The 21984-nt window shown below is 40.7% G+C and overlaps 1 protein-coding gene across 2 annotated transcripts in view; it reads left to right on the top strand.

Annotated features, from left to right (window-relative positions):
* Positions 1 to 21984, top strand: part of cacna2d1a (calcium channel, voltage-dependent, alpha 2/delta subunit 1a) — a 104615-nt gene that overhangs the window by 74101 nt on the left and 8530 nt on the right. The window contains exons 18-37 of one of the 2 annotated variants that reach the window (XM_037760114.1): positions 587 to 661; positions 2125 to 2196; positions 2339 to 2410; positions 2502 to 2563; positions 4462 to 4538; positions 6434 to 6442; positions 8020 to 8028; positions 8580 to 8640; positions 8792 to 8898; positions 12199 to 12283; positions 12527 to 12589; positions 14446 to 14561; positions 14642 to 14713; positions 15105 to 15172; positions 15274 to 15312; positions 15410 to 15481; positions 19020 to 19172; positions 20215 to 20267; positions 20599 to 20654; positions 21817 to 21943. In XM_037760114.1, the coding sequence (XP_037616042.1) occupies positions 587 to 661; positions 2125 to 2196; positions 2339 to 2410; positions 2502 to 2563; positions 4462 to 4538; positions 6434 to 6442; positions 8020 to 8028; positions 8580 to 8640; positions 8792 to 8898; positions 12199 to 12283; positions 12527 to 12589; positions 14446 to 14561; positions 14642 to 14713; positions 15105 to 15172; positions 15274 to 15312; positions 15410 to 15481; positions 19020 to 19172; positions 20215 to 20267; positions 20599 to 20654; positions 21817 to 21943 (1448 nt within the window). The remainder of the gene's footprint in view (positions 1 to 586; positions 662 to 2124; positions 2197 to 2338; positions 2411 to 2501; positions 2564 to 4461; positions 4539 to 6433; positions 6443 to 8019; positions 8029 to 8579; positions 8641 to 8791; positions 8899 to 12198; positions 12284 to 12526; positions 12590 to 14445; positions 14562 to 14641; positions 14714 to 15104; positions 15173 to 15273; positions 15313 to 15409; positions 15482 to 19019; positions 19173 to 20214; positions 20268 to 20598; positions 20655 to 21816; positions 21944 to 21984) is intronic. The other variant, XM_037760115.1, reaches the window with a different exon arrangement.

The following is a 21984-nucleotide window of genomic DNA, read 5'->3' as shown; positions in this document are numbered from 1 at the left end:
AGTAGATGTCATATTTCAGCCGGTTAGACTGTTACCAGGTCAGTAAATGGGCGTTGTCAGTATAAGCCTCACAGATGTGGTTCAGTAGGGGCCTGCTAAACCCACTAGTGAGTTTTATCATTGATTCACATGGGCGATCACCAAATGAAGGAGTAAAAGAAGACGACAGCGACCTCTAGTGACCCTAGTAATAATGACAGGAGCAAAAGTGGGGGCGAAGGATGTAAAACAAAACATAGGACTGTCTCTTTGTTCACAACCTGAAAGTTTCACCTTCACTTTTCAAACGTAGTTATAAAAAGCGAAAGAAGTTGTAGTTTTGTTGCCTTAATCTAAACAAGCTGTTTTGTTTGTGTTCAAAACGTTTCATTCGGTTTTACAACGTGTTAGAAAGTGTTGCTTTTAAGTTTCACCTTCACTTTTACAACGTAGTAGGCATAGCAGGCCCCTACTGGCCCACATCTATGAGGTTTATAACGACTGATAACGCACATTTAATGAGCTGATTACAGTAAAATTGGGTGCACTATTTGGTACCTGGATTCCTCCATCCTTCCTTTCTCTCTATATTTCCCTTTTCCTGTAGTTTGGACCAAATGGCTACTTCTTTGCCATTGACCCCAATGGATACGTGCTGCTCCATCCTAATCTCCAGCCACTGGTAGGTCAAATCACTCAACTATACTTCAGAGCAACCAGACATTGTCTTTGTCTAGACACAGTCCTGTCTTTGCTAAAAAATCCATTAGTTGCTCATTAATATTGGTCAAACTGGCAAGTTAAACATGACATTCCTGACAGTAGACAGGCTTCTCAGACTGACAATACATAAAGATTCTTGTCTTTTGCAGTTGAGTTTTAACAACCCACAGTTACATGTTACAAAATGCACCTTTGCAGAAAGATTCAATATCTCCGTTGTCCTGCATAGCAAATATGAGTGTGTAATGCAGAAAGGGCACCATAATCAATAGTGGAAAAGTACACAACACCAAGGGATTTTGAGAATGACAAAGAAAGAAAAAACACAATAACCCAAAAGAACAAGGAGAGACAGACAGAGAGACAGAGATCTGAAAAATAAATTAATTCATTAAATTATATAAATCTAAATAAAATAAAAAAAACTAAATTAGTACCTTAAAGTAAAGACATTAAAATAAGTAAATAAAAATAAATAAAATAATGATAATAAAAAGTAAATTAAATTAATAAAATAAATAAATACATAAAATACATACAACCTGACTGACCATCAGGACATTGTAAAATCACCAAAATGTACATATATATGTGATACATTTCAGATTAGATATTAGACACAGTTTAAGTTTTATAAATCCTAATTAAAATTGGCTGCCACGACCCCCAGGGGCCCAATTTGCAGCGCCTCAATATCTATATCTTTTCATAACATATAAACCTACATCTGTGCCAAATGTGTTGCTTTATTGCAAATATTGAAGGTTGTTATGAATATTTCGGCTAACTGCTCCACTAAATCTGGTGGGGTTACAGATAAGTTCTGAAAAAGAGTCAAAAATGTGTGTCGCCTCTTATAGAACGAGTTTGTCGACCCTTTGAGGGTGCACTAAATTTTCTCCAACTGGAGGAAGAACATTGTGTCACTGAGCCACGTAGACTGTAGAGGAAGAGTGGGGAGATTTGCCAAGAAAGCACATATGATGTTAGCATTAAACTGACATAACACAGCAGCATCTTTGCTGCAGATACAGCGCAAGCCTGAATTACCACATGGACCTTGTTTGTGTCATTTGGCTGACTTTTCCGTCCTTTTTTCAAAATATCCCAATCACATGGGTCCAGAATGATGTTTGTTGAGGCATTGCAAGATGTTTCCCATTGACCTTTAAGATACGCGCACTTCTTGTAAATTACGCATGCACACATTGGTCACAGATGTTTACAAGGTCCAACAAGTCAGTGTCAACAGGCAAATTTGTCCATAATAAGTTCTCCGTTCAAGGCTACAAAAATGTAAGTATCGGAATCTGTTTTGGTAACCGAAAGATCAATAGCTGATGTTTACTGGTTAATTTTCCTTCTTTGTAGTCAAAGCCCACCGATTTATAAATTATAGTAATTACTTGCATTTCTGTGTAGACTGCCAAGTTTAATGAACCTGTTACGCTGGACTTCCTGGATGCAGAGCTGGAGAATGAGATCAAAGTGGAGGTTTGGAAACTAGATTACTGCAACTACTTGTGATTCCATGAGCTCATATCAGAAACAACAGCACTGTAATTTCTGAATATAGCATGATTGATTTGTCTTTTCCTTTTTTAAATTAGTTAATTGATCTATTTTTGCTCAACAGATGAGGAAAAAAATGATCGACGCTCAAACAGGGAATTACACAATATCTACACTGGTGAAATCACAAGATGAGGTAATTTTATATTGAAAGGAAGTCCATGACAGTTATGAACACATTTGCTTAGATCATGAAACGTGCACTGACCAAACTGTTGTCCCCAAAGCGCTACATTGACTTAGGTCAGAGGCTGTACACCTTTGCACCAGTGAGGGGGACAGACTACAGGTAAATATCATAATCCATCGCATGTGTTAAGTACTTTTTTTTTCACCAAACCTCAGTCCAGAAATAGAGAAACTCCAGATGCTTTGCTTTAGTTTGCAAAATGTTCATCATAATTGCATAAATCCATTTTGCTCTCTTTGGGTTCTTTGGAGCTGGACTGTGGTCTTAGGTTCAGGACAAAGTCCAGGCACACTTCAGAATGATCTAGGTGAAGCCATGAGGGGAGGAAATTCAGCCCCCTGCTAAGAAATGCTTAGCAGGACTTACTGAAAGATTGGCTATGATGATTTTCTTCTCAAAACAAAGAGGGAAATGTTTTTATTGTATGTTTTTGCATGTGAATTGGTCGGTTTAACCAGATTATGTGCATGCATTTAATGTCCCAGACTATGAAACGCTTACTTGGTTCAATAATGCATTGAAACAAAAATATGGATTTGCCAAAAATTCTTGCAAAAACTTAAAGGGGACATATCATGAAAAAATTTTTCAGTGTTTGTGCACATGCATTTGGGTATCTGGAGTGCCTACCAACCCACAAATTGAAATAAGACAACCCAGTCAGTTGTTGTGGACTGCCTACATCAGAAAACATGTGATTTCAACAAGCCATTCAGATTTGGCTCCCCTTCCTATGTCACATGCAGGCTCATTAGAATATAATCACCCACAGCTTGAGAACTACCTTTGCAAAGGTGCACCATATTTTCTAGCAAGCCAATCGGAGCAGATTGGGCTTTTTCGGGAGGGGGGCTTAAAGAGACAGGCGCTAAAACGGAGCGTTTCAGACAGAGGATGAAAAGAGGTATATTCAGACAGACAGTAGTAGAAAAATGTTTTTTGAACATTAAAGCATAGCCTTGTTTCAAGTGCAAGAACTAAAAACCTTTTGAGGAACTCTTTGCGTTTCGACCGCAAGGACCAGGGTCTAAATTAAGTTCCTGGGACATTTTCCAGGGCCTTTTTACCCCCCAAAAACGCCCTGGTCGGGGGTATCACTTGTTTGCAGGGATGACCGTCGCTGATTGGTAAAACACACACACACACACCACCACTAATTCAACTTGTGTACTGCTCATTCATAAATAAGGAAGTACTCCAGTATCTGTTTAGGACCATTTTAGAACGAGGATAGAGCTTTTCTCTTTGTTTGATAACATTTAAAAGTAAAGTTAGGCTCTGCTGTCGGCTTCCTGACTCATTTAAACAAAAAAAGGCAGAGAGAGGGATGCCCTGGTAGCCCATCTGGTAGAGCAGGGGCCCCATGTACCAAGGCTGAGTCCTTACCACAGCGGCCCGGAGTTTGAATCTGACCTGTGGCTCTTTGCTGCATGTCGTCCCTTCTCTCCCCCCCTTTCATAACTATCACTGTCACTATCAATAAAGGCAAAAAAAAAGCACAAAAACAATCAATAAAAAGAGAGAGATAGCACAAGCGGTAGAAGATACAGATGGCGGTGCTGTGAATAAGAAAAAAATAATTTATTTTTTTAAGTTTATTTTTTTCATTGTGTTTTTTTTAGATGAAAAGGACGGGCACACTGAACTGCAGGTTGCAGAGTGTGTGTACTGCTGTGACCTCCAGCAGTCCCATGTCATGTTGTTTTTCATACGGACTAATTTGCCTAATCTGTGCAGGTCTTGAGACCGCGGTGGAAACGCAGTTGGCTGAAGGAACCTTTTAGTTCCTTGAAAAACTTTCAGTGGAAACCCGACTCATGTAAACATGTTGTAGTAGAAATCCAAACAACCCATACAAGTATGAACCTAGAAATGAGCATGATATGTCCCCTTTAAGTACAATCACAAAATAGTTGCAGAACAGAAGCTTAAATGATACCGCATATGTAAAAAATACATACTCTTGTCATATTTTGTGTGTGTGTGTCCTCTCTCAGCCTGGGCCTGGTCCTTCCTGACTACAACATGCATTACATCCGGGCCAAAATCGCCGACACAATCACCCAGGCAAAATGTAAGTGCCGTCTAAATCACTTCAATCGCTTGTGCCATTTTTAGTTTTCCCACTCAGTAACATTTTCCTTCCATTAACACAGACAGTAGACACATGTTGCTGGTTGGAAAAATGATTGCTAATGTTCTCCAGTGACATTATTGCTGAGAAACACTTGTGCCTCTCAGCTTCCTATCCATCACTTATAGTGCCCCATGCACACATACACAACCACATGCATCCACACCACCCCTGCATGCCCCCGCCTCTTGTGTCGCTATAGCAACACACACACACACCCTCAGTTGTGGGTGCTGTTCAAAGTTTTTGTTGCCAGACAGCGGGACGAGTGGCTCCAGTGTCCCCTTTCACACATCATCAATTCATTTACAGCTAAGTAACACACTCTATGTGTGTATGTCTAAAAGTTGCTGTATGTGTGTGTGTGTTCATGCTCAAGCCTATTAGACACCATACAGTGGATCAGAGGTTCCATATGTGTGGCGTTTGTCGTCTCACGTCTCTTTTGAGCGCTGTCTGTTCCCACTAGTAAAAGATGTCATTGAGTCATTGTGTTACTCAAAGGACAGTTTTATAGTGTGTGTGTGTGTGTGTGTGTGTGTGAGTCTGTCCCTCTGTCCGTATGTTTGCTGGTCTGCCTGGCTGCACTCAGTAGCCAAAAGTGGGCTTTACAGAACGTTTCGGTGACTTCGTAATGCACAGCGATCCAGCCTTGATGACCATACTTATGGTTTAGTCTGTTCTAAAAAAAAACGTAATATTATTACTAACTATTTTCCAAAGCATATCAAGCATTATAAGTCTAATTTCCTACCTTTAGTCAGCAATTGGCTATTCCAGAGAGCTGTGAAAATCAACTGGCAGAGACTTGAAGCTGGCTTGACATCGGTAATCCATCACAGTGAACATTTCATCGCCTTTATTTTTTCTAGCTGAGTTTCATTAAGTACAGTTGGGAGCAGGGACCGGTTTGAAAAACTCTCCTCGTTGGTGCTTTCAAGCTTGTTCCAATGTCTGAGATGGAGCTGTTGGCTTGTCCGCTGAATGCATGAGCAATTTTATGAAAAAATAAAAAACGGGACCAGAGGACACAAACATGGAGAGATATGAATTTGGTCATTGTTTGGCTCGTTTTGCAGCTGACTCTGTAATCTTGACTTCTTTGTGAACTCACTTCCAACAGAGAAATTAATGTTGCATGTTTCTGCAAGTTGATTTTCACACTAATAGCAGACAGTGGCTGCTTAAATGGTTAGAAAAAAATATGTAATTAATGTTAAAACATGGACAACCCTGTGATGGGGTCCTTTTGTATTATGAAGGCTGTGCACACATTGTCATTTCAGAGGACATTGCATTGACTTGCATTCACCCCAGGAGCCTTACCTTTACTGTAACCATGCTGACTACAATGCCAAACTCTAAAACCAAGTCTTAACCCTAACATTCAATGTGTGATCTAGTAAAGACAGTTTTTGTCCCCAAGTAGGAGGGAAGTCCTCCTAATGATTGTATAAACAGATTTTTTGTCCCATCACATCATTAATACATAACCACACATAAAAACACTCTGTACATCTCATCCTAAATTGCCTTAAAGTGTTAGTTCTGAGTGTTTGAGTGCTCTCCCACTACAACACTCAAACTACCCCTTTAAACACCCCTTTACATCTTCCACAGATAACTTACTTAAACTCTTAAGTGTTTCATACTTTTGTATACAATATTCTTATTCAATGTCCACTTGAATAAAATATTGTGTGTAACCCTGTTGGATTGTTTCCTCTCCTGCTCTCTCTTCATCTTTTTATCCTCCTCCCTCCTCCTGTTCTCCTGCCCTCCTCAACTCTTGACCATTCCTGCTGTGTCGGACCATCCCCCCCTCCCCCCTGCAGCGTTTTTGGGCAAGTATTCTCCTCTTGTGCTTTACCTCATAACCCCCGTCTATTTAACTCTCACACCACCAGCAGACTTTGGATGTAACTTCACTTCTAATCGGTTTGTCGTATCATATGTGGCGTCGCAGACTCAGAAGCATTTTGTTTTTCTTCAATTAGTGGCTTTTGATTAATAATTCTTGTTACGCTGATTCAAGCTGGCTCTCAAAAGAACCTTCGCATGCGATGCGCGCCCACACAGCGTGTCACAGATGGTCGGTCTGCGTGTGTCTGTGTGCGCGTGTATATATTTAACCCTCACCTGTTCCAGTGGCCCTCAGATGTGGTTTTGGCACTAACTCCCTGCACCGTAGCAGGAAGAACAGAGGACAGGATGTTTGCATTATTTAAAGGTGAAGCCATAAAGGAGAAAGCTGTGAGTCTGCACCCCAAAACATGAGTCGCGTGTTTTCTTCAGTTTTCTCTTCTTGACTCACTTTACAACCTTGTTAAATAACTCCTAATGGAAGACAGGATCGCTCTTAACACACTAAGCTCTCATCTCTTCTGTTCGTCCTTCTGTGTGCTTTGTCATCGTCTCGTTTGTGGTCGTCGAATCAAAAAATCTCTCTGTGGTTTAACTGAAACCGAAGCCCAATTTGTGTCTGCTTTATACTTTTTCAGATGGCGAATATACAGTAAATTTAAATTTAAAAAAACTCAAGTGAACTTGAAAACACATCATGTCCCAATTCCCACATCTATTCATCATGCATTTGTTGAAGTCTTGTTTTACATACTCTGTGTTGCGAGATTGATTCGCGCTGAAATCCGTTCACATTTCGGACGGACGTCTTAGATATCGCACTGATTCAGTTTTTCGGAAAATATTCGCAAAAGTGGCAGGAATGTCATCGTCGGTGTGAAAAGGCGTGCGAGAGTGCAGGAAACATAAGCAGTCGTCGCTCTCCAAGCCTCCCTGCTATCCATCATTACTAAATACTTTGTTGGATTAGTAAGTGGTGACCGACTATCAAAGAAAAAACACATGGGTGCAATTATTTCCCAATCACGACCACCAAAGATTACGAGGAGTAGCCCCCATGTCGTCATGAGAAACGTTGCTGTACAGTATAATCAACTGTCGACACGACATGCTTTGGAGAATGTCAGAGTGAAACGTTAAGGTTATGAGCTGTGGTTAATATTCCTCCTATGTGCCGTATTGTAATGCAAATGCATCACTGAAGTGCAGTAACTCCACGGATTTACTGTATCGCCAACAGAATGCTAATACTGATGCTAAAAGCACATCTAAATCATAACTTTTAAAAAACGTCTGACCGCATTTTAAAGCTTGCTTTGTGTTCTCCGTCAGCACTGTCTCCATTTACATCCAAAGGCCTAAAATCTTTTGTTCCGAGTGCAATATTTCTATTCAGGACTCGCTCTGTGAATAAAATATTGTGTCACCTTTGACCCCTGTGGTTTTACCCTGTCTTTTTTTCCCTCCCCCCTTTCTTTTCCCTCTCGTCTTTACCTCCCCGGGGGATGATTCTCTCGTTCGCTCACTTTCTCTCTGCTGGGATTTTTTTCCACTCCAGGGAAAGATGGCAAGTATTTTTTCCTTTTTACTTTCATCTCTCTCTCCTCTTGTTCTTGAGAGTTGTCGGTCCTTTTACCCAGCAGATTTTCAGCTGTTTGTGCACGACTGTATATCTTTACAGTGTTTCATTTCAGTGCAGTGTAAAACTGTCCACACCCTTTCGCTTCAGTTAGTCCATTTTTATGAGTTATGTGGTAAATATAGCCGTTAGTTTTTCCTATTTTCCCTTTCAGTCAGTACCAACCTCTCAATTTTACAATTCTACATTGCATTTTAACTAAAACTTAGGACCTTAAGAGTGAAATTAGAGGCAATGTTGAATATGTGCTAATGTTTTACCGCTCAGTCTGTCAAGGGATGGAATCTCATTTCCGTTTTTTTGGTCCCTGTAGGAGGTTTCTCTTATTGATGCACTGTTACATATTCAGCAGGTGTTACTATTCTGCCCAGTGGAGCTCCATCTAATCTGCATACAATGATTATTCCAGTTTAATGTTAGCCTGTCTAATATCAACCTGCACGGGAGGCAGATTAATAATACTTTCTGCCTTTCACCAGTTTCTGAGAGCCTGATGGCGGACAAGTTTGATGAATATGGCTACACATTTATCGCACCGAGGTAAGACTCGCACTTCAGATTTTCTGAATAACTTGAAAAAGATATTGTTTTACTTCTAACATGATGACTATGACAGTATGACTTAGTATAGAGGCAAATTTCAACCTTGTGATTACATGGATTCACTACAAAGTGCTTTTGTTTCCCTCAGGGTGTACTGCAAAGACTTAAAGCCACCTGACAAGTACAAGAACAACACAGAGTTCCTCATGGAGTTCAACGATTACATCGATACAAAGACTCCAAACAACCCCATGTGTGAGTATCAAAAAATGTCCTCTGAAATACCTCTTTCCACCTTACATGCTCCTGGTGCCATTAAAGGATAACTCTGGTATTTTTCAACCTATTTTCCCATGTTTTTGTGTCTAAGTGACTAATGGGGACAACACTTGAAATTGGTCCAGTATTGAGGGAGAACGCTGCAGCTGCCAGCCATTGAACAAGCTGTAATGTAATCCTTTGGGGCAACCAGACACCGTCATTTTACATCCACTAAAAGCGCTTGTTTTTGCCACCGACAGGCTCCGATTTTTATTATAAGTATCTGACAACATTATGGAAACGACCCAACAGAGAAATTAAACGTTTTTCTTACCTTTCACTTTGTCATTGTGTCATGTGACTTGTTGCCAGGATGACAACGGTGGAAACGTGAGTGAGAGTAGGGAGAGAGGAGTGCCAGAGTTTGTTGTGTTGGAGTACAGAAAGCGTAGCTTAGTGTGATCTACAAGATTTTCAATGTCATGGCTGAAAATTTAGATGATTTCGACAACGTGGATGTGATGTGACATTTCAGAACGAGACTTCTCTGAGCAAAACACAATAACTAAAACAGACCGGATTAAGCAAAAGGTAGGAAAAAAGGTTTTATTTGGTCCTTTCCATGATGTTGACACTTATAATAACAATCTGAGCCTGTCATGGCAAAAACAAGCACTTTTAATGGACGTAAATGACGGTGTCAGATTGCCCCAAAAGATTACATTACAGCCCATTTATCGGCTGCAGCATTATCCCTCAATACTGGTCCAATTTCAAAAAGTGTTGTACCCATTAATCACTTAAACACAGAAACATGGGGAAATAGGTTCCAGGTTGAAAAAAAAAAACAGAAATTATCCTTTAACTGTGGCATTTGTCTTGAGAATCAAAGCTTTTTATACCGGATCTTATTATGCTCTGCAGCCCACTCGGACCTCGTTCTCACTGCAGACTCCTGCAGTATTTACATCTCAAAGAGCTGCTAAGCTTTACAGTATTTGCTATAGCATGTATATGTGAATGAATCTCAGCCATCTGGCTTGGCATTAAGGTGTGCATTGAACATTTAATGGAAGAGCGCCAACCGAACCCTATTCCCAGAGGTCTCTCTTTCCAGTGAAAACGCAGGTCTGGCTGGATGGTTTTGGTGTGCATGACCAGGCAAAGCTTTGTGATGTGGAACCCCTGTGTTCGTGTTACCCATTTGATGCTAACTCTAAAAGTCTGACCATCACACGCCTGAGTGCACATGTGTGAGGCACGTCGGCTTAGATGTGACACACACGCGCTCGCACACACACACACAATATTCACCAGTAATATGCCTTCCACACCCCACCTATAGCCGCTCGACCTCATCCAATTACTGTGTGTTTGTGAGAAAGAGCAGGACACGTCAAGCCAGGAGCACGAGAGGAGCAATAAAACACAAATCAGGGGCCAGTGGACCTTCTCCTAAACATCTGACCAACGCATTAACATCCTCGCCATCTCTCGCATATACACTCATTGATATGCATCGCTCAACTTTTTTGTCGCCCGTCGAGTAAAACAAAAGGTCCCCGGATGTTTATAAAAGCCCTCCTTTAAGTTTCAGTTTGAGAACTTTAGTTCAAACATCTCAACATGATCAATCCAATAAAACTTTTCACCCAATTGAAATATTACTTTCCCCATTATTAGCTGCTAGTTTAATGGAGTCCACAGGGAGTTCAGAGGGAGAGAGAGTAAGGCCCATGTGGACCATTGGCGGCTTGAGTATCGTTACACGCTTTACTTGGTTAAGCCACTGCAGTGGCGAAGAAGTTGAAGTACATTAGGAATTCCTGGGCTGCCTTCAATAAAGGATCCCTAATGAAAACCACCGCACGAGGAGGGAAGGTGGAGTGGGGGGGGAATAAAGTGTTACACCAGCTGTTTTCTCTGATGTGTGTGGTGTGTCATAAAGGTTCGAGGAGGGTGGGGGAATATCGACGAGCCTCGATGTTAATGGACTGAAGCGGGTCGTCGGAGAGTTCAAAGTGGCGGGCACTGCCAAAAAATGGGCGAACGGCTTTTATCGCCTGTTATGTTTGTCATGTGGTCTTGTCGGATGTCTCGGAAAATAATTTGTTACACCTATACCAACCCACCACCTACACCTTGGCCGCGTTAGGCACATTTATCAAGTTTTTTGTGACTTTAAATACGTATTTTATTGCTTCAATTTCACTGTGTCTGAGATATTACTTTTTCTTCACAGACATACCTTCATTCTAAAAAAAAAAAAAAATCTCATCTGTCGGTCAAATTGGTTCTGTTTTGTTCTTTCAACTTTGCTCGCATTTGGACCTTTTAGGTTCTCGTAAGTTTAGCAATATATCAACTGAAGCTTATTCCCATTTAGCACTCAATTTGCAATTCATTTAGGATGCCTAAAATGAGATGTATTCCCAACTCTGTCCCTATTTATTTTATATCTCTGGAGGGAATTTCTTCAATTTTGGCACAAACGTCTTTGACTCAAGGATGAACTGATTCGATTTTGGTGGTCAAAGTTCAAGGCCACTGAGACCGCACGTCCATCCCATCCTCATGGATGGAATATATCGGGAATGCCATGAGCGAAATTCTTCAAATTTGGCACAAATGTCCGCTTGGACTCAAGGTTGAGCTGATTCGATTTTGGAGGCCAAAGGTCACTGTGACCTCACATCGGTCCCATTCTTGTAAACCCAATATCTCAAGTAACTTTCTCCAGACTTGCCGTAAATGTCCACTTGGACTCAAGGGTGAACAGATTAGAATTTAGTGGTCAAAGGCCACTGTGATCTCACAAAACATGTTGTAGGCCAATACGCAAAAATGTATACTAATTATGATGATTTCATACAAATATATAATTGGATAAAATTATGAAGTGATGACATTTTGGACAGACATGGATGTAAACTGCAACTTGACTGGTTGGCGGAGGCATACAACTGCAAGGCAGTAATTCTAGTTCTTTCTGTTCTTTTTTTCTTCTTTTTGGTTACCTTTCCTTCATTCTCTCTTTTTTTATTTTGTTCCCTGTTGGATTTTGATGCTTCTCACGCATATATTCTACCTATTCCAGCAGATTCCTGTTACTCAGACATTTCAGGCTCGTAAGTCTGGAAAAGGACGACATCATCTTATAAAGATGAGGCACTTTAAAGCTGATCAAATACCTGACAGTTTAACATTTACTGACTGTTTCTGATCACTCATCAGACACACACATGTTATTCAAAGATAACGTGTTTAGGCTGAAATTATGTTTTGCTGTTTTAGGTAATGTGGAGCTGGTGAACAGATTGCTCCTGGATGCTGGCATCACCTCGTCTCTGATCAAACACTGGAAAACAGTCGAATCACAGTAAGTGAAGAATGAAAATTTTGCCACTTTACCGTCAATGCCTTTTTCGTGATCCAGCAAAACAAACTGAAATGTGGCATCAATTATTTGTTACTTGGCATTTGGTAACGAATGTCCAAGTAAAAATTGAATACAGATGGTTCAAGTATTTCAGCATCACCAGTAAATGTCATGCAGGCATAGAGCACATTCCAGGTTTTTATAATTGTATGTTTTATGGGTTTATCTTCTCTGCTTTGACAGGCACGGTGTCTTGGCCAGATTTGTTGCCACCGATGGAGGGATCACACGGGTCTACCCCAAAAGGTAAAGCTGATGGGGAAGAGGGGTTGATTTAGAAGCAAGGGAAGGATAATATGTTTAGGATTATCTGATAACGAATGAAGATGTGATCTGCTAAGAAGGCTGGCGCTTACCCATGAACATTTTTCATCCCTCCATCCATTGCCACTTGTTCAAGTCTGAGTCATGGTGGTTGCCACTCAGCTAATCAAAGCAGGCCAGTCAACACCCAAAGTTTAAGAACATAAGTGAGGGTTAGAATGTAGGTTAAGTGGTAAATTAGAAGCTTCATTATCATGCTTGCATCCCTCTTCTCAATGACAGTCCAGTACAATGACCAGTGTGTAGTAGGCCTGAGAACAGGACACTGCAATCTTATCTGGGTAAGGTTTTTGGTATTTTACAGAGTCAAACAGTAACATCTTACATGTCATGAACGTTTTTTTGAAAGTATGTCAGGAATCATAGTTTATAAGGTATAAACCTTAGGAGCAACAACATATTTTTGTTATTTGTGTTTAGGAGCAGGAAGTTAGGCATGGATTACCAGCATATAAACTGTGTTCAACATCAGAGAATTGAGCAGGTTCGTCTTGAGAGATAGGAATGTAAATAAGGGTTTCATCTGCATAAAAATATATTCCAGCCCAGTACAGGTCCTTGAGGTACCCCAGAAGGTTCCCCTAAAATGTCGGACCTTGACTATGCTGACTTGCAGTCTTCGGCACAACACCGGCAAAGAAACTTGAAACCTCAGTACAGCGTGACATTGTAGACATTGTAGACATTGTAGTTTGGATGTAAACCAGACCCTGGAGCTTCCTTCCATTATCTACCAAAAATGCCACTAGATATCATTGTATGTTTTACAACCACTAACGCTGTGTCATCCACTGACAATTACAAGCTACAAGCTAACAAATGACATAAACAAATAAAAGATGGTAACTACGCTTACCATTCTCTGATACGTCTGCTAGTCGCCAATTTTGGTGCACAACAGACTCCTCATCTGAGTCAAACATGTATGGCTGAATCCCTCAGATGTTTCCTCTAACGGAGTAAATACACCAGCCGACGAAGAACGCGAGTCGGTCTGTTCTTTCACCGGTAATACGAGCAGCGTTGGTGGACGGGGCGAGGCCAGATCAAGAATTACTCAGTGAGGAAAAAAGACTAGTTGTCCTTCCAGCCCCTTTTCAGAGCTTCTTTTATTATTATGTTGTCGTGTTGGCCGTCCCTCCGGTCCATCCTTGGGAACGCGATATCTCAGAAACGCCTGCAGGGACATTCTTGAAATTTGGCACAAACATGTACTTGGACTCAAGAATGAACTGATCAAATTTTAGTGGTCAAAGTCACTGTGATCTCACAAAACATGTTTTTGGCCATAACTGAAGAATTCATAAGCCAATTATGACAATTTCTCACAGATGTCTAATACGATAAAATTATGAAGTGATGACATTTTGGACAGACATGGATGTAAACTGCTACTTGACTGGTTTGCGGAGGCATAAAACCGCAACTCTGCAATTGTATTTTTTACTTTTTGTGTGGGAAAACCATGTTAAAGAAAATAATAACCTTAGCAGAATAATTTTACATACTTTAAAACGTGTCTGGAGGGGAACTTTAACTACCTTACTGAGTGACGTTTCAATGTAATGAAATCACCCAAACCCATGCTGAGTGGGTTCATCATCATTTATATTGAGTTAATCAGTAAGTCGGACTGCAACGATTATCATTTCAAGTATTTCACAAAGAAACAAATGGTCTAAAAGAGATCTGGGGTGTTTATCTTGAGGAGAGGTTTGATGATGCCATTGTGTACGTGTGTTTGTGTGTGTGTTGCTTTGTATAAATGTGTTTGACAGTGCTGGGCTGAACTGGGAAGAAGAAGCAGAGACGTACGAGTCGAGCTTCTATAAGAGAAGTTTGGATAATGATCTGTACGTCTTCACTCCAACACCCTACCTCTCTAAAGAGAACAGTGAGTAAAAGCCGGCATAAATGTGTGTTTTCCTGTGTCTCAATGCACATATATACAGTGTTCCCTTCTTCTTCTTGCAGCGAGTGATGAGGCGGTCCTGGTGAGCAGAGCCGTAAACGTCAACATCGATGGTACCATAGTCAAACCAGCTGGTGAGGACACACGGCTTGTATTTACACATTTCTACTCCTCGTTTCTCAAATTGCCTCTCTCTTTCTGCCACCTCCGTATAAACACATTCACACTTACAGCTATGTGTCTTATTTACACGCCTACATTTGCGACCCCATCGCCTTAACCCTATTCATGCTTTTACATCTTCTGACACACACAGATATTATTTACAGACCGCTACTCCTCATTAGTCTATTTCTCCCTCTCCCTCTGACATATATACACAAACACGCACACACAAACCACACATCAAGTTGTCTCGTCTCCTGTGATCCCCGGCCAAGTTTGCATTTTCTAAGTTCAGAGAGTAAAGTTGACACAGGGGTCCAACATGATCTAGGATGTCTGGCTTTTTGTGTTTGATCCCAGTGGTCGGCGTGAAGCTGGACATCAGTGCCTGGATGGTGAGCTTCATCAACACCACGCAGAAGATCAATGTGAGTGGAATTCTGTCAACACATACAGAACGCACAACGGGCACACACTTGATTCAGACTATGACTTTTCATTACTCTGTCTGCTCTACTGTATTTTCTAGTGCAATGATGAGATCTGCGGCTGTCAGCGAAACGATGTGGTAAGCGGTTTAATTGCATATTTTTACGTTTCCAACTAGTATTTATGGATAAGAGTTGTGAGTATGCAAGATTGGTTTAATCTCTTTGTGATTCCAGTATGTGGACTGTGTCATTCTGGATGACGGGGGCTTCCTGGTGATGTCCAATCGAGATGAACATATTGATCAGGTGGGCCTTCGCATGTTATTCTCACTCACAAAACTAATTTAGACCACTTTCAAATAAGGCACGCTTTATAAAAGGTTAATATTTTTTATTAATGCCTTTATCAATGATTGATAAATCATTAATCTATGCTTTGTAAGTCAGGTATAAGTAATTCATAAGAATACTTAATCGCAAATTAATCGCACATTTTTTAATCTGTTCAAGATGTACCTTAAAGAGAGATTTGTCAAGTATTTAATACTCAGTCAGTATTTAATATCAACATGGGAGTGGGCAAATATGCTTGCTTTATGCAAATGTATGGTATATATTTATTATTTGGAAATTAATTAACAACACAAACCATAGACAAATATTGTCCAGAAACCCTCACAGGTACTGCAATTACCATAAAAACAATATGCTCAAATCATAACATGGCAAACTGCAGCTCAACAGGCAACAACAGCTGTCAGTGTGTCAGTGTGCTGACTTGACTATGTGGGCATGTCTGTAAAGGGGAGACTCGTGAGTACCCATAGAACCCATTTTCATTCACACATCTTGAGGTCAGAGGTCAAGGGACCCCTTTTGAAAATGGCCATGACAGTTTTTCCACTCCCCAGATTTAAAGTTTGGAGCGTTATTTAACCTCCTTTGCGACATTTTTAATAGAGGCGTTAAAACGAATTTGCGTTAACACGTTATTATCACGTTAACTTTCACAGCCCTAATGAGAATAAATGTTAGGTTGTGAAAAATCCTATTTGCTAACATTAAAGCATGAAAACATGTTCTAGTAGAAACCCTAAATACAAGTGTGCACCTGAAGATGAGCATAATACGTCCTTTTTAACCATCTCCATAAGTCCATACACAAGATAAAGCAATGAAATGCAATTGAAAGCTCTAATAAAAATAAATATATGAATAAATGTTTTAAATTTTCTTGACCTTGAGTTGACATTTTTATGGACTGCATTGAGATGTTCTATGAAATCTTCTTATCCTAAAAGAGAAGGGGTTTGTAGTATTTAACTGTGATCAGACAAACCTTTTGTGAACCTCACTCTCAATTTGCCCAATAACGAAGCCTCTCAAACACAATTTGACCCATCTTTACACATATATACAGTAAGAGCACACGTTTCCCCTGCTATAACCTGACCCTATGCTAAATGCTAATAGCGGGGTCCCTGCTGTCGTCTGAGTAAATGTTTTTTCATGCGGCCTCGGCTCCTTCCTAATCAGGCCTGGGTGTGCGCTGGATAAATCAGTGGCCCTCTGAAGTTTGGCAGCGGCACTAAAACCCAGGGACCTGAGGCCTTGTTTGGAGAAGGCTGTGTGCCCTCAATCATATTTCCTACAGGAGCAAAGTTTCTCTCTCCGTAAGCTTCTCGCTTTGCTCTGCCTCTTTACGTCTTTCGTTCCTTTTTCTTTCCCCGAAACCCTCGGGGAGTCTGCAGCCAACAGGGCTGTGACTGTTAATTCATTATTTGTTTTACTGCTCAGGGAAAGGAGAGAAGGCTCCCTGTACCTTATAGATTGGAAGATTTATATATCCTTTGGCTGTTAAGACTAAAGAGGAATGGATATGTGGAGGACGGCTTGTTAACGGTGACCTCACAAAGTGGAAGGAAAAGGGATAGTTTGCATTTCCTCATGCACACACACACACACACATGCACGTCTTTCAGCACACACATATAGATGAGTACTACTTACTGTACATACTCCCTCCTGGATACACAAGTACTTAAACACTCCCGAGCACACGGTCGTGTCACACCTGCTGAGACAAACTACTTCCTCTTCATGGAAATTTACGGCTGCCTGGTGGACTGTGTTAATCAGATTATACCGAAGTCCATCATCCTGCTTTGGAGGGTGATTTACCGAGTTTGTGCGTGTGTGTCTATAAAGAACATTGTCTGCACATGTATACACATCCTTGATTGTTTTTGTGCATGTGTTTTACATAGATTTAACTATGAGTTAGTTGACCGTATAAAAGCGTTTAAGTGCTCTTTAAATGCGAAAACATTGAGGGAAAACCTCAATAACATCAGCATTTTAAAAGGTTTCTTTCTCGTACAAAGGGTTCAAACGTTTCTCTGACCTTTTATTACTGAAACCATTTCCGCTGTGAAATTGTTAGGTTTGGCACACACTACTAGTCTGGTATATTAAAAGCTAAAGGGCTGGTGTACATAAATGTGTGTTCATGAAGTCTGCTATCTTTATCTCTGCAGGTGTAGTATGCTTATATCTGTTTGACTGTATTAATGAATACAAGTTACAGACTGCAAAAATGCAAAATCAAGTATATTTGTCTAATTACTAGTGAAAATATGACCTAACTTTCAATATAAGACACAATCACCTGATGAGTAACATGTCAGTGAGATGTGGGGACTTGTTTTTAGACATCTTGAATACCTTGTTAAGTGGAAAAAATACCACTTTTGGGGCGTTACAGGCTTATTATGACACACAACACGTCCTAATACTAGTCAAGGTTATTAAATGGAGGCTGGGACACGGTCTTGAGCTATGGGGCGTGACACAGTGTAACTGGAGCTGCCATGTTGGAGGGTAACAGCAGACGGCGCTAGAAATAAAGGGATGGTATCTGTTCGGGTGCTCTTTGGGTCCGCTCGGCCTGACAGAACTTTTTTGGGTACGCTCGAAATGGATGGCCGCTGATATACAATAGAACGTTTTCAAATAGAGAAGGATTTGTTTTTGGTCTTTTATTAAAGATCTTTTCAAGAATTGCCGAATTGTAATTCTCAGCCATAAAGTAGGCGTCTGACACCCTCCCTGTGGACACCTCAGTGAAACAAATCATGTTCTGTGATCGTGCGTCAGCTAGTGAGCCTTTCGGCGTGTCTAGACCAGATTTTACTGCACATGTGTTGTACCCCAATGATATGATGCAATATGGCGCTCTCCTCTTTTAATCCTCTTTGATACTAGTGAAATATAGCTCAAATTGAATTTTCCCAGCTAATTTCAAGATCTCTTTTTATCTTGAAAGGCCTAAATATTAAATCTTATTTCAAGAAACGAAGTCTCACTTATTCCATTGGCAAAGATTTTTGCTTTTACAAGCAACACATCTCATATTCATTTTTTAAACTTATTTTTGAAGTGGTCTTTTTTTCCAGTTTGGATTTTAAAGACTCTTCTTAAAGGAATAGTTTGACTTTTTTAGGAAATACACATAGTTGCTTGTGTGGTAGTTAGATGAGAAGATTGATACCACTCTCGTGTTGGTATGGAAAATATGAAGCTTCCCCCAGCAGCTGGACATAATAATGATCTAATTCATCAGGCCCCGTGTCAAAATCTAATTCTAAGACCTTCAATGTTTTTGAAGATGCACTAACATGGATCGTATTACTAAACAGATGTGTGTATAATCAACTTACAACACAGCATATCTGGAAGTATAGGAATACCGTACAGAATGAATGGATAGTGGGAGAAAAGGGGGCTAAAAGCGGCCCATCTGTGTGTAGTAAATGTTTAATATTGTTCCTCTCTCTGTCCTTAGATCGGGCGTTTCTTCGGTGCCATCGACCCGATCCTCATGACGAACCTGGTCAACTCGTCCCTGTTCACCTTTAAGAAGACCTTCGACTACCAGTCGCTCTGTGACCCCGAGAGAGAGAGCAAGGCGGCTGCAGGCCTGCGATCCGTCTACGTGGTGAGTTACATAAGCCAGAGACCCGTTCACACACACACACACAGAGCCACCCACATGTGCACACCCACACTTCCATGTTCACACATTTTGATAGCCACACATTTACATTCACTCATGTTCCCTACTATACATTTGTAGCCGTACCTGCTTGCTTGCTCACACACACACTTCCAAATGATCACACACACACACACACACTCACAAGGGAGCCATAAATCTGGACGGAGCAGATGAGAAGGGAAGCAGAGGGTATGGTGAAAGCGTTAGAGTGGGAGTTTGCAGGAACAGTAACAGGATTAGGTGGTCTAGCGTGCTTGGCTAACACACCAAGTGATGTAGAAAGAGGCACTGTTTTTCCTCACTAACAAAAACGTACAGTGAAATGACGCAAACTGTCTGCAGATGCAAAACTGTTTCTCTCAGATGCTGAAAGCCCATTACAGGTAGCGGTAGACAGACGTAACAAGCCGATACCTAAGAAAGAGATTAAAGCATTCGTAGGTATTTACAGATGCAAAAAATTCCCCTCACTGACAGACAATTGAAACCACGCAATTTCCCGACTTGAACACAAATGTGTACAACACGCTTGAGTGACCAAAAGTGAGATGAAAGTGGCAGTTACTCTCTGATCAAAGGCTCCATCGCCAGCCGGTGATGCCTCCAACACAGTTAGTTTAGGACTCCCTTGATGACTCAACGCGGCATCAACTTAAGAGAAAGGATGCAACACTCATTCACCCAAACAAGGCCCTCGCATGCTAACCATAATCAAAGCAGCATGTCGGGCCTTTTTATTCAAACCGTGTGCTACTTTTGTTTTCTCACTAGCTCTTTTGTTTACATATTTATCCCCGCATCTGTTGAGGAGGATCGTGTGCAAATTTCCTTCCGAGAGAGAAGAAAAACCTTTTAATCTTTGCGCCTGGCAAAACCGGACAGCCACTGTAAACACAAGCAGGATGTTCAAATTGGCTCAAACAGTACGATTATTATAGATTTCCTCTGATATTAATCCTCATTTTGTTCGTCCCCCCCTCAGCCCACAATTGCAGATATTCTGAATATAGGATGGTTTGCGACAGCTGCAGCCTGGTAAGTCCTTTTTTTTCCAGAATTTTTCTATGTGGTTGGTATTAGCGTCAGCCCTTTATTTTTAAATGATTGATAACAAAAATATACAGTATAAAAGCCACAATTTTAAGCCCTTAAACTCAGATCTTAATGGAAAGCAGGCAAGGATTTGTTGCTCCAAAATGGACATATAGCATCTGTTTAATAGCTGAATTGTTCCCAGGACAGTCAACATTCCACAAAATCTTCCCTTGATTTATTGATGCATTAGCATTTACACAGATGATTTATTGTGGGTTATGTTCCAATGAATGCAGACATTTTTCATCCCCGGGTTTGTTTTTGCTCTTAGGTCAATACTGCAACAGTTACTGGTCAGCATCACATTCCCCAATTTCCTGGACGCAGGTGAGTTCCCTTCAATTTGACACAGAAAAGAATAGCACTTTGAGGTTTTAATACGTTTTTTTTTTGCAATATTGCGCCAGCTCTGGACCACCTATGGGGCCTCATTATGAAAATAGAATAAGTTTTACTTTGACAAGGCCTTAAAAGATACTGAACACATTATTTTGTTTCCTCATTTTGGAATTCTTATGAAATAATCAACACATGCCAAGAATATGTGGTTAGTGACAATATTGTTCGTAGGAACGTTTGATCACTCATTCTTCTCCAGAAGATTATGTGTACACGATGTTTTATGTGTGCAAGATGTTCGGCGGTTTGTTCATCAGCTCGTTGTTTTTGTTTGTTCACGTTGAGCACTTCTTTTGATTTATGCATTTACGGTATGTGATTCTTAAGCACCGCAGAGTCCCAAAGGTCCCCAAAAGAGAAATCCAGTGTGCACTTTTGTACCTGGATGCACAGCAGAAGTCCGACAGACTTCTACATGTTAATACAATTAAGTTGCATGGATTTGGAAGTGCGTCATTTTCTTTTTTATTGATATCTATGGTTTTAATAAATGGAGATTATTAAAGGTGCTAAATACCTATTTCCATTGCCTCTCAACGGCTCTTAACATGGCGACGTTGCTAACCATGTAAACAATGGTGAAAGTGCTAACAGAGTTTACAGTTTTAACCTGAGGGGGAACCGAAGGGTGGGTGCTACGTTTCCCGCGATGACACCGTCAGTCGGGACAGCGTTATCGGGTGTAACCGCTGTATGAGAGCAGTGCAGATCGGCGGCTGTGAGCTAGCCAGTGGGGCACGCTCACATGCACTAAAAGCATTTGGCCGGCCCAGTGATGTAAACAAAGCACAGAGAAGCTCAGATTACAACACACACAGAAGGAGAGCGACTTCATTATCTGCTCAGGTAGACATTACTCCTCTATATCTTTACATGGCTGCACTAATAAATGTTTTTATATAGACAATGGATCAGAGGACTATGTATAATGTGAAAGGAGTCGCTCGAAGTGACAAACCCCCAGAGAATTATCACCCGCCAATTGGTTTTATGTCAGATATATACAATGTATATATATATATATATATATTTTTGAAGTGCCTGCTTACATGAATACACACGAATGTTCTTGTGTGTCCTTCCACCACAGCCGAGATGGATGATGAACTGTCAGACGCCATGCTCAAAGAGGTCTGCATCACAGAGCAAACTCAATACTACTTTGAGACCAACAACCTGTCTTTCAGAGGCACGATCGACTGTGAAAACTGCACCAGGTAAAAAAAAAACACACACACCCGGCATATAGTGTATATAA

Source organism: Sebastes umbrosus, chromosome 23 (assembly GCF_015220745.1).
Source record: "Sebastes umbrosus isolate fSebUmb1 chromosome 23, fSebUmb1.pri, whole genome shotgun sequence".
NCBI lineage: Eukaryota > Metazoa > Chordata > Actinopteri > Perciformes > Sebastidae > Sebastes > Sebastes umbrosus.
Note: the sequence above shows the minus strand (reverse complement) of the source record. Positions and strands in the feature narration are given on the sequence as shown.